General features: G+C 38.7%; 1 protein-coding gene and 1 pseudogene across 1 annotated transcript; both read left to right on the forward strand.

Annotated features, from left to right (window-relative positions):
- Positions 1–1,343: 1,343 nt before the first annotated feature.
- Positions 1,344–2,022, forward strand: LOC147508712 (calreticulin-3 pseudogene; annotated as a pseudogene).
- On the forward strand, positions 1,894–2,967 carry LOC147508713 (calreticulin-3-like). The gene is made up of 4 exons (XM_086601094.1): positions 1,894–2,091; positions 2,253–2,309; positions 2,425–2,472; positions 2,840–2,967. Exons 1-4 carry the CDS (start codon positions 2,032–2,034, stop codon positions 2,930–2,932), a joined length of 258 nt encoding a protein of 85 aa, XP_086457220.1. The 5' UTR covers positions 1,894–2,031; the 3' UTR covers positions 2,933–2,967.
- The last annotated feature ends 12,977 nt before the right edge of the window (positions 2,968–15,944 follow it).

The following is a 15,944-nucleotide window of genomic DNA, read 5'->3' on the forward strand; positions in this document are numbered from 1 at the left end:
CACATTAATATACCCCACTATTTCTACAGAAAAGGTGGCTAATGCTTTGCGAAAAAATAGACCTACCGTGGGTAAAGCAATCAGGCAAAACCCGAAAATCTGTCTCGCGCTAAAACATAGTCTTTTTAACTTCCAGAACTCTTCTCAAGTCTCAACTTCTATCGATTTCTCTTTTAAACTAGGGATTTGTACAAGGGTTTGAAGTAGTGATTTTGTTCATCTCTCCCCAATTTCAACTATCAGGTATTTGTTTTTTTTTTCTATCTCTCTCTCTCTCCGATTTCGGCTGTAATATAATTAGTTTTGATGTTAATAAGGTTTTCTAAAAGTTTGATTTTCTTCTCCAAGCACAGAATTTTGATAAAAAAAATTGGTTCTTGTTTTGTGTTAGTCCCGAACGAAGTGAGTATTACTGCAAGGAAGGATTAAACCAGCCCACTTTTGCCGTTTGTCTACTACACAAAGATTACTTGTTGGTAGTTGCTACTACTTCCAGGTAATCCTCTTATATCATCCTTTATGCAGGTTTCTTGTTTGTTTGTTTGTGGTTTCTTTATCCTCTCTTCTATTAGATATTTAGAATTTTGGAAGAATAAAGCTAGATGTGTGTTTGTTGTTTTCTGTAGAATAATTTGTTATTATTATTATAAGATGTGTGTTTGATTTATTATGATTGGATATATAATTCCCTGTGAGGAAGAGTTTGTAATGTTGGCTAAAGTTGGGGTTCATCACTTCAGTGGAAACAATGTGGATCTCGGAACTGCCTGCGGGAAACACTATCGAGTGTGTTGTCTCAGTATCATCGACCCAGGTGATTCTGATATCATTAAAACCCTTCCGGGTGATCAGTGAAGATAAGAGACAATTAGATCAACTCCTTGTTTTGATTTCCTTTCATCATAGCAGTTTATTTCAGTAGGGGGTTTACTGAGTATGTGACCAAACCTTTGGCATATCAGCCCAAGACGTCTAGGTACATATCGTATGTGTGGCCTGCGGTTGCATTCAGGATCTAAGAAAACCGTACGTTCTCCATTCACACTACCTCCCCCTCCAAGAAATTTGACTGAGACCTGTGCGGTGGGGGATCATAATAAGTAAGGATTTGGGCTGAGGGGGAACAAATACACAACAAATACTTACAAATAAAGATAGGTGTATTGCACATTAGGTGCTATTTCTACGATTTAACCCTATGAAAGGACAATATTGAGATAAAGACCTATTATGGGATACCCATGGGTTATGCTTAAATCATGAATGTTGTCAGTCAAAGTTGATTTCTGTATTGTAATCCATGAAGCCCGCCTTTAACGGATCTAAGCATTAGTAGCGTACTTATGTATAGTTTCTTGGACGGAAATATTGTAGGTATTCAGACAAGCATTGATGCCAAGCATTCTGCCATATCTGCCAAGATACCTGAGTTTAGCAACAAAGACAAAACTTTGGTACTCCAGTACTCTGTTAAATTTGAACAAGACATTGAATGTGGTGGTGCTTATATCAAGCTTCATTACGGTTATGCTAATCAAAAGAAGTTTGGTGGTGACACACCTTACGAGGTTGGTTAAAATTTTCGTGAGTATATTTTTTATTGTCTTCTCTATGAATAAATTTGCATTCTTGCCAAAACAAAAATAAAAACTTTAAACACTCACTTCGGGTGTAGAACGTGATTGTCGCATTTTTGTGTCGGGTTATATGACATTATGAAAGGTATTGTTTTCATTATTCATTGCATTACATTAATATGGAAACGAGGAGTAGTCAAGTAGTTGTGTAAAGAGTGTAATTGCTTTCGGTAAACTTTATAACCCCTGTCTTACTTACAATTGTCCTGTGTACTTATGTGGCTCACAGACAAAGAAGCTCCATGTCATCGTTTCCTATCAGGGGCAGAATTATCCTATCAAGAAGGACTTGCAGTGTGAAACAGATAAATTGACACATTTTTACACATTCATCCTTAGGCCTGATGCAAGTTATAACATTTGGATTGATGGTCGAGAAAGATAATCTAGGAGCATGTATACAGACTGGGACATTCTTCCACCTAGGAAAATTAAAGATGTCCATGGAAAGAGGGTATGTACTTTTCCAAGGCCTTAGACTTTTGTATCAAAATGCACTGTCCATTTTTATCCTACTCCCTTTAGTTTCAGAGACTTGCTTCTCTTCAGTAATAGAGATTTAGCATTTGAGTATTCGATCTTCCATCCTATTGAATTTGCTTGTTATGTCCACAGCCGGCAGATTGGGATGATAGGGAGTATATCGGTGATCCAAATGATAACAAACCACAGGTACTTCATTGAGGGTTAAAGTATCTAACAAATACAAACTCTTAATCCTTATTAGAATTTTTTAAGTCTCATTTAAAATCAGCTGGTGACAAGAACCTTTTCATTGAAACTGCAGGGTTATGATTCAATCCCAGTTGAAATTCCTGATCCAAAAGCTAAAGAGGTCAACACCTAGATGAATTGTAATTAACTAATTACTGTGTTCTATAAGCCATGGAACGTTGATACCACACATTATTGGGTTTGATACTAATAGATTGTGTCAGGCCTTTTTTCGTTCCCCTGTAGACTACTTTCATATATGCCTAATATAATAGAGAAAAACTTCTCTAAAGAGTAGATTTTATTATCCTTCTCCTTTTTTTTTTTTTTTTTTTTTTAAATAAAATAAAATAAAAAGAGTAGTTGCTAGGTGTATTTATCTATACTTCCTTTTAATGGATGAAGCACTCCCCTCCCCCCAACAACAACAAAAAAAAAAAAAAAAAATGTATCTAACTTTGCAATGGATACCGTCTGACTTTGAGCAGCCTGATAGCTGGGATGAAGAAGATGATGGTATATGGAAAGCGCCGAAGGTACCTAATCCAACTTATAAAGGACCATGGAAGCACAAGGTATGATGACCATGCTTCTATATCACTTGGTCTTTTTCTGTTGTGGGTTGACATAGAGTTTTTCTTTTGATAAGTTTAGCCCAGAATGTCAATGGGGGTTCAACCAACATTTTTTCTTCTTCATTCAATAAATAAGAAATGAAAAATAGGTTACAGCTCACTTCACTCTACTCATTTTTATTTTTGCTTTGATTTAGCTTACAAGCTCTAATGACGATTTCTATGTTTTTCTTCTAGATTAAAGATCCCCTTTATTTATCAAGCAAGCTTCTATGTCTCGTCAATTTGCAGGTTTGACTCGATTTAGTTCTCTGTTTGTAAGTTCATCAAGTAATCTAGGTTTCAATTTGAATTAATAATGACTAAATCCATCTAGTGAATTCATGTTGTTACTGATTGTTTGGTAACTTAGGGCAAAATGTTGAATATATATTACTGTTGTTTTGGAAATTTAGGGCAAAATGTTAATTATCACTAATTTTGTGGAAATTATTGTCAAAGACAATAGTGATGCGATATGAAAATAGATCATTAAGTATATGAAATAATTAGATCATTAAGTGCTTATCTTTTACTTGCTAATTAGGTTTTACATTGATTTTATTTTGAAGTGTAGTTATGAAAATAGAAAGACTTGAAGGGAAAGGAAGTAAAGGTCCAGTGAAGTGGGAGAGAATTATGGTAATATTAATAAACAAATTCTTATGCATACATACTGTGTGTTTGGAAAAATATATATATGCTTATGAATATTTTCCATGTTTTTACTTAGGGCCCGTACCAACCTGGTAGTAAAGAGTGGGTATTACGTAATGAAAGTTTATGAGAGAAATAATGGAAGCTTGTTTAGATAATTCAATTCTTTTGAAAATAAGGTATAAGTCGTCATACACTAGCATTCTCTATTTTGTGTTACTCTTCATTTTTTAGTTATTATATTACTCTATGATCTTTGATTGTGTAGATAACAAATCTATCCCTCAAAGATACATACACACAAGAGGAACTTAATGTTGTTCGACTTGAAATTCTTAGATTTATTCAGCATAATAGAGCGTTCAAGCTAAGCGTTGTGTCTTAGCTAGGTTTTGACCCATTCTAGTTAAGGTTTGGTGTTTGGTTTCACCATTTTTTTGATATTTTAGATGGAACAAACAGATTGCTCTTTTGATTGATGGAATAAGTTATGTCATTATTATTTTGATAGAACAAGTAAATTTGGATGTTTATTTCATTATTGATGACTCGAAAAAGTTCAAAACTCTTTTAGCAATTCAATGTCTTCGTGTTGGATGTCTAAATTTATTTCTTTTGTTCGTGTTGGATGTCTAAATTTATTTCTTTTGTTCATGTTGCACTATGAATTGTTTATTTGAGCAATGTGTTTTTAAATCTAGTGTGGATATATATGGTGAAAATGGGCAGGTTGCAGGTTGAATGAATATGATTAGAATCAAATAATTAGGAGCTTTTATTTTTATTTTTTTAAATGAACTATAAACCACGGTTTGGTAAGAACTGAGGTATAAGCAAATTATATACCCCACGGTATTTATCCAACCGTTGTATTTAGCATCACTATTCCCCACGGTTCACATCGAATAGAGCATACTGTTCAGACTATTAACCACGGTTTGAAAATCCTAATACCACGGTTTTGACTAAAATCGTGGTATATAAAAGGTACTTTTCCCCACGGTTTTGCTAAAAGTATTTGTCACGGTGGTTGTTACCACGGTATGAAAACAGTGGCTAAAGGCTTTTTACCACTGTAAATAACAGTGGTATATGAGCTTTTCTGTAGTAGTGTATTATTATTCCACTTAAGAGTGTCTTATAAATGTCTTCTAGATAGGAAAATATTTTGTATATGCATGCTAGTATTAGTGTCAAAAAGCTGATTAAGGATATCTAGTATTATAAGACGGATTAACAATGTTTGAAGCAGGAACTTTTCCTTCATGTATGCCTGGGATCCAAGGATCTTTCCATATGCCAATAATCAGACCTAAGTATATTTTCCAAATAGAGTTAACCATAATAGATGTAATATATTTTTGAAACTCATACCAAAACCAAGATGCTCCATGTTTTATAGAAGAATGAACAACATTAGTATTGTGGAAATACTTACCTTTCAGCTGCTGGCAGAGGAAGGAATTAGGATTAGTTATAACCTGCCAAATTATTCTACTCATATGTGCATGATTATTAATAGACATATCTCTTATACCTAAACCCCCTAATTTTTTAGATTGGCAAATTGTAGAGAAAAAGAGGTTTTTCTCTCTCTGGTGTTAAGGGCGCGCCCTAAGTATGCCTTACAAGGCGTGTGGCGCGCTTATGCCTTTGGCGACCTCCAGTACTTTAAGCGTGACCAGCTTTCGGCTTTGTTTAGCTTTATCTTGACCAGCTCCAATCGTAATGATTTCAGCAAGATACATTTGTTTGAAGTTTTTGGAACAATATAAATATAGGTTTTTTCTGTAAAAACCTAACCTAACCAAAACCAAGAAAGAGAGAGATTTTAAGAGAGCAATTCTTTGTGAGTTGAGTATTCATTCTTTGTGAGTGAATTGAGAGAACTTGTAATCTGTTACTCTGGACATCTAGTAAAGCTTGGAATTCGCAGTGTGGACGTAGGCAAATTGCCGAACCACGATATATCTCGTCTTGTGGTTTGTTCTTCTTTTACATTAATTGTTTTACTTTGTATGCTTGTTATTTGATATTGAGAAGTGTTGGGATATTACTTGGAGGTTGTTGAAGTCTTGTCTAATGAGAAGGATCGATCTATTTGTTGTGGATAATGATGTTTCCGTATTGTACTATTCACAACAATTGGTATCAAAGCGTAAGTTTACGACCTAGGATTTTGAGTTTTGGTTAAATTCCGAAGTGATTATTTTTTGGGTTATTGTGTGTGACTTGAAAAATCGCTCCCAAGATGTCAAATACTAAGTTTGAAGTAGATAAGTTTAATAGGAAGAATAACTTTGGGATTTGGAGAGTCCAAGTAAGGGACATCCTCATCCAACAAGGTTTGCTCAAGGCTTTAGAAGGGATTAACTCAAAGGCTGCGAATATGAGTAATGATGATTAGGAAGAGTTCGATCTACAGGCTTGTTCATCAATCCGGTTGTTTCTTGCTAATGATGTCATGTATAGTGTAATGGGAGAAAATACCGCTGCTGATATTTGGCTCAAGCTAAAGTCTATGTATATGACCAAGAGCATGACGAACAAGATGTACCTTAAGAAATGTCTTTATCGGTACATGATGGTGGATGGTTCAATGATGCAAGAGCACGTTAGTGAGTTCTATCGACACCTAGCGGATTATTTGAATGTTGGCATGAAGATAGATGATGAGGATCAAGCGGCATGTTTAATATTCTCTTTGCCAAAAAGCTATGAGCATCTAATGACTACATTTATGAACAGAGAAGATATTGATCTTGACCCTTTAGAGTGCACTTCTTTCTTATGAGTTGATGAAGAAAACACGTGTAGAGAATAACATTGATACAGGTCAGGGACTAGTGGCAAGAGGAAGGTCGCATGAAAAGGCTTCTACAAGCAATGAGAAGTCTTGGTCCAAGTCAAAGAAGCCTTTAACACATGTGAAGTGCTACAATTGCGATGAAAAGGGACATTACGCAAGTAATTGTCCTCACCCGAAGAAAGAGAACAAGAGAGATGGTAAGAAGAAAGGTAAGGCAAAAATTGAGGCAAGTTATGCTTCAGGCTCTGAAGGGGACGAGTTAAGTCTTTGTGTGTCCACACAAGACTATATGGCCGAAAGGTTGATTCTTGATTCCGGATGTTTCTATCATATGTGCCCGAATAGAAAGTGGTTTACTTCTTATGAGAGCATTGATGGTGGTTCCGTTCTGATTGGTAATGACGTTGCTTGTAAGACGGTAGGAATTGGAACTATACGGATCAAGATGCATGATGGTGTAGTGAGGACTTTAACTGATGTGAGGCATGTTCCTGAGCTAAAGAAAAACCTTATTTCTCTTGGTACCTTAGATTCCAAAGGCCACAAGTTTGTGGACGAAGGTGGAGTCCTAAAGATTGTCAATGGCTCTTTAACTGTTATGAAGGGTCAAAGACATGGAACCTTGTATACTTTGATGGGTAGTATTGTGATAGGCGATGTAGCAGTGGTTGCATGTAGTGATGATTATGAATGCATTAAGATGTGGTATATGCGACTAGGGCATATGAGTGAAAAGAGTTTGTCTAAGTTGTGCAAGCGAGGGTTCTTGAAGGACTTGAAGAAGCCAAGTATGGGGTTCTGTAAGCATTGCGTCTATGGGAAGCAGTGCAGAGTCAAGTTCAAGTCAAGTAAGTACACGACAACAGGCATCCTTGACTATGTGCATACGGATGTTTGGGGACCCTCCAGAGTGGCTTCAAAGGGAGGTAACCGCTATTATGTCTCATTCATTGATGATCATACTCGCTATGTGTGGATGTATATGATGAAAACGAAAGATGAAGTATTTAAGACATTTAAGAAGTGGAAGGCAAGTGTTTCGGCAGTAAACTGCTTCAACACAACGAGAGCAATGGTGACGAACGCACTAAGAAACAGAGGATTTTGATGTTGGGGGAGATGAAACTAAACCAAATAATGGTCCCTCGCACTCCAAGATCTATTCTCTAGGGATCAAGTTTCCACGTAGTTCCTTATGAAAAATAGTTTGATATTTATAGAGGTAGAGTAGAGAGTCCTTGTAGCTCAAGTAATCTTGTATCTTGAGTAATTATGATAGAGTATAACTGTCAACTGATAACTATCTCTTTGATAAGAAATGAATCCGACATAAATCAACGATATTAGTGGCAAGCCATGTGGCTAAGGTTCAAATTTTAGACACATGAGTAAATGGGCCCGCATTGATCCATGATATTGTGAATTGGGCTTTAGCCCCGTTGATTAAATGAATAAAATAGAGACCCCTACTAATGGACGTTTGCCACGTAGGTGGGGGTCGAACACACCCTCTTTGTCGCTTAACAAAGTTCACATGGCAAAGAAGAGAAGATAAAACACGGAAAACGGAATTAATAAAAAAGAGTAAGCGTGAGTGTATAACAAAGTGTCGTCGTGAACGCGAAACGATAAGAAAAATGGAGAATCGGAAAAAATTCGTGAATTAGCTGAAATGGAAAAATGTCAAATTAACGTGATACCGGACGAATGACGTGGTTAAATAAAAACGGCGAAAAATGTACGTAAAAAATAAAAGATGCACATAAATAAAATTGCAAAAGAAATTGATTGGCTTAAAATGTACCAACGCTGTTACGTGATAACGCCAACCGAATTCGATGAAGCGTGCCAACGGAATAGCGATATTTGGATTATACCGTTGAAAATTAAACGTAGGGGTAGTATAGTAATAATAATAATAAAAGGAAGTTAAAACGTAATTGGACTCAAAGTGTTCGGATAAGATAAGAATTGAGTGTAGAGATGAAGTCGGAGTTGGAGAAGAATCCCACCAGCACTGGAAAACCTCGTAAACCTATATAAGTGCTGCAGCCGCACATCCCATCTCATAAAAAATAATCTTCGCTCAATCAACTGAACAGACGTAGGCGTATAAAACGTAACTTCGTCCGTATTACGGCAGCACTGTTCCGTCTTCGCTTTGACTAGCAGGTACGTTTTCTCCATCAGCTCATCTCACCCCTTCCGCCGTTACACTATTGCCGATATTGCTAGATATCGGCCATGGTTGGCAGGGACCATTGTTGTACGCTGTTTATGTGTTCTGTTTCTGCCGCTAAAGGTCCTCCCCAGGAGTCCGAAACTGGAACTTTGTGATTGGATGAATGGCGATCCAAGCTGTTCCGCTGTGGAGTCCCTTTTCGAGCCAGAAAACCAGAAAACCGTATGGGTGTGGTTGCCCTTAAACCCCCACACAGCGTGTACGTGAAAGGAAACAAACATTGGGATGTCCTGTTAATTGTTTTATGACAGAGAGCACCTTGAACAGCTACACCCAATGCGCGTCAAAGCATATTGCTTGGAATCATAAAAAGCATCGCGAGCATGAAGCCTGACTTCGTGCGGCATGCTGCTGTTGGTGTATTCTCTTCTTTTCTTGTTTTATTATGGTACGCATGGCCGTTTGAAGGATGTTCTTAGGAACTCTCTGTATCCAACATGTGGAGACGAGACAAAAGGGAACTAGTTGCTGTTGTGCGCGATGGTGAAGAATGAAGAAGAAGAAAGCGCCTGTATCAAAAAGTTAGAAACCAAATACGATATAGTGCATCGCTAGTAAGGAGGGGCATCGTAACCGAACTTAAAAACATGGTCCGGTGCATGCGGAAATAAGAAATACAAACAAGATACGGTGCAACACCAGCAAAGGAGGGGCACCGTACCTGTGTTACATTAATCCGCCCAGAACCCGGTTTTGAGCTTTTCGACCCGATTTTTTTGACCTATCCGACCCGATTTTATGTGCTTTTTTTTCGGTAGAAACTACCGCGACTATAATGGCTTAAAAACACTCGAGAAGAAAACTCGATGACGATCGCAGACTTGGTGAGGTGGAAAGAAGGTGATGATACAAATGACCATCCGAACCGCTACCGATGGTCGCTTAAGGAAATGCAGAAAAATACTAGGACTCGAAATTTGAGATGGATGAAGTGTAAATGAATTTGAAACGAAAGTCGAAGAAGATGAAGTAGTAATGGCTTACACACAATTAAATTGCGTAAATGCAATTCCGCTGAAAGCGAAAATAAATGCGCATTATCGGAGTGGTGGCAAATTGCACCGACAACCGCCGATATCGCTTACGTTAATCTTTACGAGAGCGCACCGCTTACAAAATGAATTTAACGTAAGGTTCGGGGCTCAAGAAATCTTCGTGTTGATAATGACCGAAAGCCATAATCGACGAAAAAGGGTACATAAAATTTGAAGTTGAATTCAAAGATTCAAACGAAGTTTTAAAGGGTTCCCAAAAGTATACACGGATGGGATGGGATAGATTGCATCGCTTTGCGAGGGAAGTGGAATCCGGCCAGAGTTTTTAAAGTGCCGAAACAGATTTCGAGGTAAGCCCAAATATAAGTATTGAAAATTGTACTACGAAAGTAAACCGTTGACTAACACGAAGCATGTTGTGGTCTAACGTAAAACGCGAAAGTACACTACCGCATTATGAATTGGACAAGGAAGTGGAGAACAACCTTCGCTTCTTCTTTCATGAATGCTCGACGAAAGATTGGTAGATCCGAGCTACTTTGATGACATTGTTGATTTCCGCCACTATGGGGTATAGAACAACGGGCGATAGGTCAAGGAGACACGAGTGAAATGGCGAAGAAGAGTAAGAGTCTCGTAAAATGCAATATTTGGCAAATGATAGCGATAGTGAAAAAGAAGATGGAACGGAGTTAACACAAATGAGAACTAGTGCCGAAGTTTGCCAAGCAAAAAAGTGAATTGTACAAAAGAAGATGTGCCACAAGAAAACGGGCTTAACGGGGACCAAGAGAGACAACCAACGCTATAATGTATGATGCCTCGAGGGACGAGACTACAATGCACCAAACATCCTGCACGAAAATATACTACATAATGCAAAGATCAAGAGGAAAAGGTATGTACCGTGAGAAAACATAGATATGTAAAAGTGTGGTGAGATGTAATATCTCGCTTTGGTTTGGTATACACAGAAAAGAATGGCGGGAAAAGAACGAAACAAAGCCGATACTTACAAAAGATAGTGCAAATAAAGATCACAAAGTCGGTGAAAGAAAACAACCGGCAAAACAAAATGCGTGAGCAAAAATCCAACCACCACCGGCAAGTATCGGTCGTGGGTAATACTACTCATGGAGGAAAACCACGTAATCTGTTAATGGTAAGTTGACCGCTGATTTTACTATTGCGTTAGGGACGGTAAAGAAATTTGTGTCCAACACTAATCCGATGAAATTGGTAGATGAAACGAGATGTTCAAGGTTGGAAGACGGTGAAGGGATCGCCCGGATTACGCAATGGAAGGGCCCAAAATATCAAAAATGTGACCGAAATACGGAGAACCTCTGAGAATATGATAGAGCAATGTCAATGATTTTCGAAAGTATAAACCCGGTATGATAGTATTATTTTTATCGGTTATTACAAACTTGTGTTTAAGTCCGAAAGATGATGAAATCAGATATTTTTGCCGCAGTTAAAACGGGCGTAGTAATGGCCAAAGAAATTCATGAAAAAGTCGCTAAGAAAAATATCGTTCAATGAAGTCAATGCCTTAGAAGAGATAGAGAAAGTGAAGATACTCAACCAAAAATTGGAAGAGGCAAACAAAGCGTTAAAGCGGAACCATCGAGAGTTAGAAGACGAAAACAAAAAAACTTAACCGAAAGTGGACGGAAGAAGCAGAGGAGAGATCGCACGAAGAATTTGGGAAAGCCCTGTGAGATAATGGAGGAACACAAACACTTAAAAGCAGATGTGATAGAATTGAAGTCACTCGTGGCGACCAAAGATCGAACTTAAACGCGCGCAAAAGAGGTAGAGAAAAAATAACAAGCTTAATGACAGATTTAAACGAAAGCGGCTCGGCCAAGATCACGCGGCAAATGGCACAATCGCGGAATCGTCCGTGAAGACAACCGATGAGACTTTAATAGAAACGGGTGATGAACTAGAACGTGAGAAGATGAATTACAAGGATTTGTACGAGTTGTATATGCGAAAAGTTGGGAAGAAACCATTGGATTTTCCCAAACCAATGATCATGTGATTGCGAGTATGTAATATCGTAGAGCTAAAAAGTCTTTTTATGAAAATAAAAATAAAGTATGTGTTGGCTATTGAATATCATTGTGATGTCAGATAACATACCTGTATAAAACTTAGTGTTGTTGATTTATGAATGTAAAAGAACGAGACGCCCCCATGTAAAGAGAAAAACCTCCCAATATAGAATCACTATTTAAAATTATTGAAATACAAAGGGGACATGATCGTCCTCAATGAACCTAGCTATTCAGGTGTCAAAATATTTGTACCGAACGTGAAGCACGGCTTGACAACTGTTGAGTTGTCAAAGGTGCAAAGTCGTCACCGCGTAATCGTGACCAAACTAAAACACAACGCCGTTGCCTTAGTAGTGGAATTTGCACGGATATTGTAATTTGGGAGTATTGCAATAATTGTTCCAAGCAAGAATAACCATCTTATTGACTCGGATTTCTGTCAAGTAGGCATGAATGCGACTTACTTTGACCGAAAAAGGCATAATATGGATGCCCGTTCTGGAATGAACGTTAATGAATGATATTGATGAAAGTAAAAGTACAGAAGAATAGAGTAATGTAAAATGACAACCAAACTAAGAGAATGGAAGTTGAATGTCTTTATTGATGGATAAAATAGAACGAACTACATAGATGGATAGATTTGTTATTGATGGAGTAATGTAAAAATACAAAAAATCTCCTAACGGTAAAACTTGCGAAGGTGGTAAGCATTCCATGGCTTCTCTATCATTCTTCCAGAAATAGTACGGAGGAAATATGACCCCTTAGATGCTGGACGATCTATGATGTAGGGTCCTTGCCAATTTTCCCCAAACTTTCCCTCGATTCTATAAGCTTTGGGTTTCTACAAAGAACCCAGTCTTCGAGAGCAAAAGACTTAGGACGGATCTTCTTGTCGAGTTCCGCTTCATGTCGGCTTTGATACTTAATAAGTCGTTGTAGTCCCTCGAATCGAACCTCATCAATAAGAGCTTTTGACCGAGCCAAAAGTAGAGTCATTAGAACCTGCTTCAACCGCGAATCGACCGAGATGTACCGAAATCAGTTCTTCCAGGGTAAGATCGCTTCAAAGACCATATGCAAGGTTAAAAGGTGATAATGCAAATGAATATTTTGGCATTGTCCTATATGCCCACAAGACAAACGGTAACTCCTTGACCCAATTCCTTTCCTTTACCAAACGCGCTTTTAGGTTGGCCAAAATCACCTTATTGGTGGCTTCGCCCCCCATTGGCTTCATGGATGATAAGGTGCGGAGAAATTATGCCGTATCTTCAAATTAGCACGTAACCGACGAATTTCTTCAGCATCGAATTGTTTACCATTATCTGATACAAGTGCCGCAGGGATGCCAAAACGACAAACAATATTTCTCCACAAAAACATTTTGACATTGGAAGCATGGATTTGGACCAAAAGCTTTGCTTCTACCCATTTGGTAAAGTAATCGGTTGCCACAAGAAGGAATCGATACTACCCGAGCTTTAGGTAAAGGGGCCCCCCATTGGCAAATGGCCATGGGCTAAGCATGGGATGCAACTCAAGAATGTAGTTTACTCATATTATCGTGCTTTTGGCATGGCTCACACCTCTCGATAGGTGTTTTGCATCCTTTTGCATCTCTCGCCACCAATAGCCCTCGCGGTCATAGCCTTATGAGCTAAACTTCGCCCTTGGAGGTGGCTTCCGCGATAAGCCGGAGTGAATCTCTTCCAAAACTTGAAGTCCTTCCTGTTTTGAGAGGCATCGCAACATAGGGTTAAAGTCCGAGCCTTTGCGATATAAGTGCAAACTTCCGCAAGAATGTGATATCACCAAAAACTTCCATGCATCGCGCTTTGATTCTTTCAAATGAAGTTTTGGTTCCGGGAAGGAAGTGAGGAAACTTGCAAGTAGTGGATATAAGGAAGACGCCAATCTTGTGCATCGGAGATCATCACCGCTCGATAGTATTATATCGAACTTCGGGACTATCATCATCCGCCTATGTACCAACTCACTATCCGCTTTGGGAGGCCGATTCAGAGGAACAAATGGATCTACGATTCTAATGGAAGATCCAAAATATGGTCATGTTGTGAATTTTCCATCTCCCTTTTCCGCTTCCGAAGTCATGATTGGTGCGATTATACGTGGTCGATTTCATTGCTGCATAAAAACAAAACAAGTAATTGCTTTCATGTACATACAAGTCATGCAATTCTTTGTCGGTAAAGTCAATGCTTGGCTCTTTCGAACTCCACAGTGATGTATCTTGACTCTTCGCTTCTAATGGCGGTGGAGAGATAAGCCAATGAATCAAAGATGACGTATGTCATTTCGGGTCTTTGAGTGATAGAGATGCTATCAAATTGTCGAAAGCAAGGCTATGTATCAAACCAAGATAAGCCGCCATACGGTCATCTCTTGCTTCAAAAGACCCGCCAAACCGATTGGCTACAAGGCGAATCCGTGTATAACCGAGCTTTCGCTTCCCCGATTTTTAAAGTCGTTCTCAAGGCACAAACGGCAGCCTCATACTCGGCCGTTATTTGAAGCGGCGGCCAAGTCGCATTGCATTTCTCAATCTTCTCTCCGGGTTTAACAAAAATGCATCCAATTCCGCACCTGGATTTATTATGGGAGCCATCCGAATAAACAATCCATAGGTCAATTGATTAGGAATTCGCGTTTGCAAGTTGGTCTCGCCCCCGCAGTTATTGGTGGCGTAATGTCTTCCATAGATTCTTCTTGGCGCAAGAAATCGCCAATAGGAGAATCATCAATCGGAAAATCAGCTATCAAATAAGCTAAAGCATGTCCTTTTTCAGCCAGCATTTAACTTTCAAAGACAATGCTATATGCACTAAGATAACTTTCCCATTCGGCTAATCTGCTTTGATTCTTGTGCATTACGAAAAGATCTTGCGTAAGGGGATACTCGATTATAAACTCCTCACCAACCTTCCCTCGAAGTATGGTTTTAACCGACGAAATGCATGAACCAATGCAAGTGCCATTTTTCCATCTTTGAATAACGAGACTCAGCTCGGTTAACGCTCTTATCGATAAAAAGACGGGTCTACCATCATCGACGAAAAGAACAAAGACTAACAAATTGAGTTGTAGCTGCTAGGTACATGCCAATCGGTTGACCCGTTGAAGGACTTGTCAATATAGAGGATCGACCAAGTATTTCTTCACCGTTGTAATGCCATCTCACAATCAATGTTCCAAGTTGCCGCCCCTTTAAAGTCTAGGAAGAAGGGATGACAACGATCGGAATATTTAGAAATAAATCTATGAAGAAGGCGGCCACCACCCAAGAAGTTTCGTTGAATTTCCTTCTTATTTTTGGTGATGGCATATCAATAACGGCACGATCCGATCGATTAGCCTCGATACCTCTAATGAGTCATGAGGTATCCCAAAAATTTCCGTAAGAGAGGCCAAAAGAACATTTGGTGGGATTGAGTCTCATGTTATACTTGTTAAGCCTATCAAAAACAAGTTGAAGATCGGAAAGATGATCACCAAGAAGCTTTGATTTCACGACTATATCATCGATATAAGCCTCCATTATTATTCCCAAATGATCGGAAAAATTGTATTGATAAGCTTTTGGTAGGTTGCACCGCATTTTTCAAACCAAAAGGCATAACAAAGTAGCGTAAAATGCCTTGGTCGGTAATGAAAGCGTGAACTCTTGGTCATCAACATTCAAAGAGATCCGGTAGTACCCTCAAGAAGCATCCATGAAAGATAAGCGTTGGAATCCGGTGGCATCCACTAGTTCGAAATTCGTGGGCAATGGATAATGGATGAATCGGACAAGCCGCGTTAAGGTTTGTAAAGTCAATACAAATTCTGATTTGTCCGTTCTTTTTGGCAATCGCGACGACATTAGCAAGCCATTTTGGGTAAGTAACTCGCCGGATAAAGTTAACCGCAAGTAGCTTATCAATCTCCTCTTTAACTTTGAGCTTCCGATCGTGCCCATTCTCCTAGGTTTTTTGGCGAACCGCCCGAAACTTGATCAACGTCAAGTTTATGACAGTAAATGTATGGGTCGATTCCCCGCATTTCCTCAATTTTCCAAGCGAAGATACGCTTTATTTTGTCAAAAAGGGAAACCAACTCTTGTTGTTCTATGCTCGAAAAGTTCAAATGAAATAAAAGTGGTTTCTTCTGCTGAATCTCCTACTTGTACTTCCAAAAGTCGATCCAC

The sequence above is a fragment of the Coptis chinensis genome, chromosome 3 (assembly GCF_015680905.1).
Source record: "Coptis chinensis isolate HL-2020 chromosome 3, ASM1568090v1, whole genome shotgun sequence".
NCBI classification, from domain to species: Eukaryota; Viridiplantae; Streptophyta; class Magnoliopsida; order Ranunculales; family Ranunculaceae; genus Coptis; species Coptis chinensis.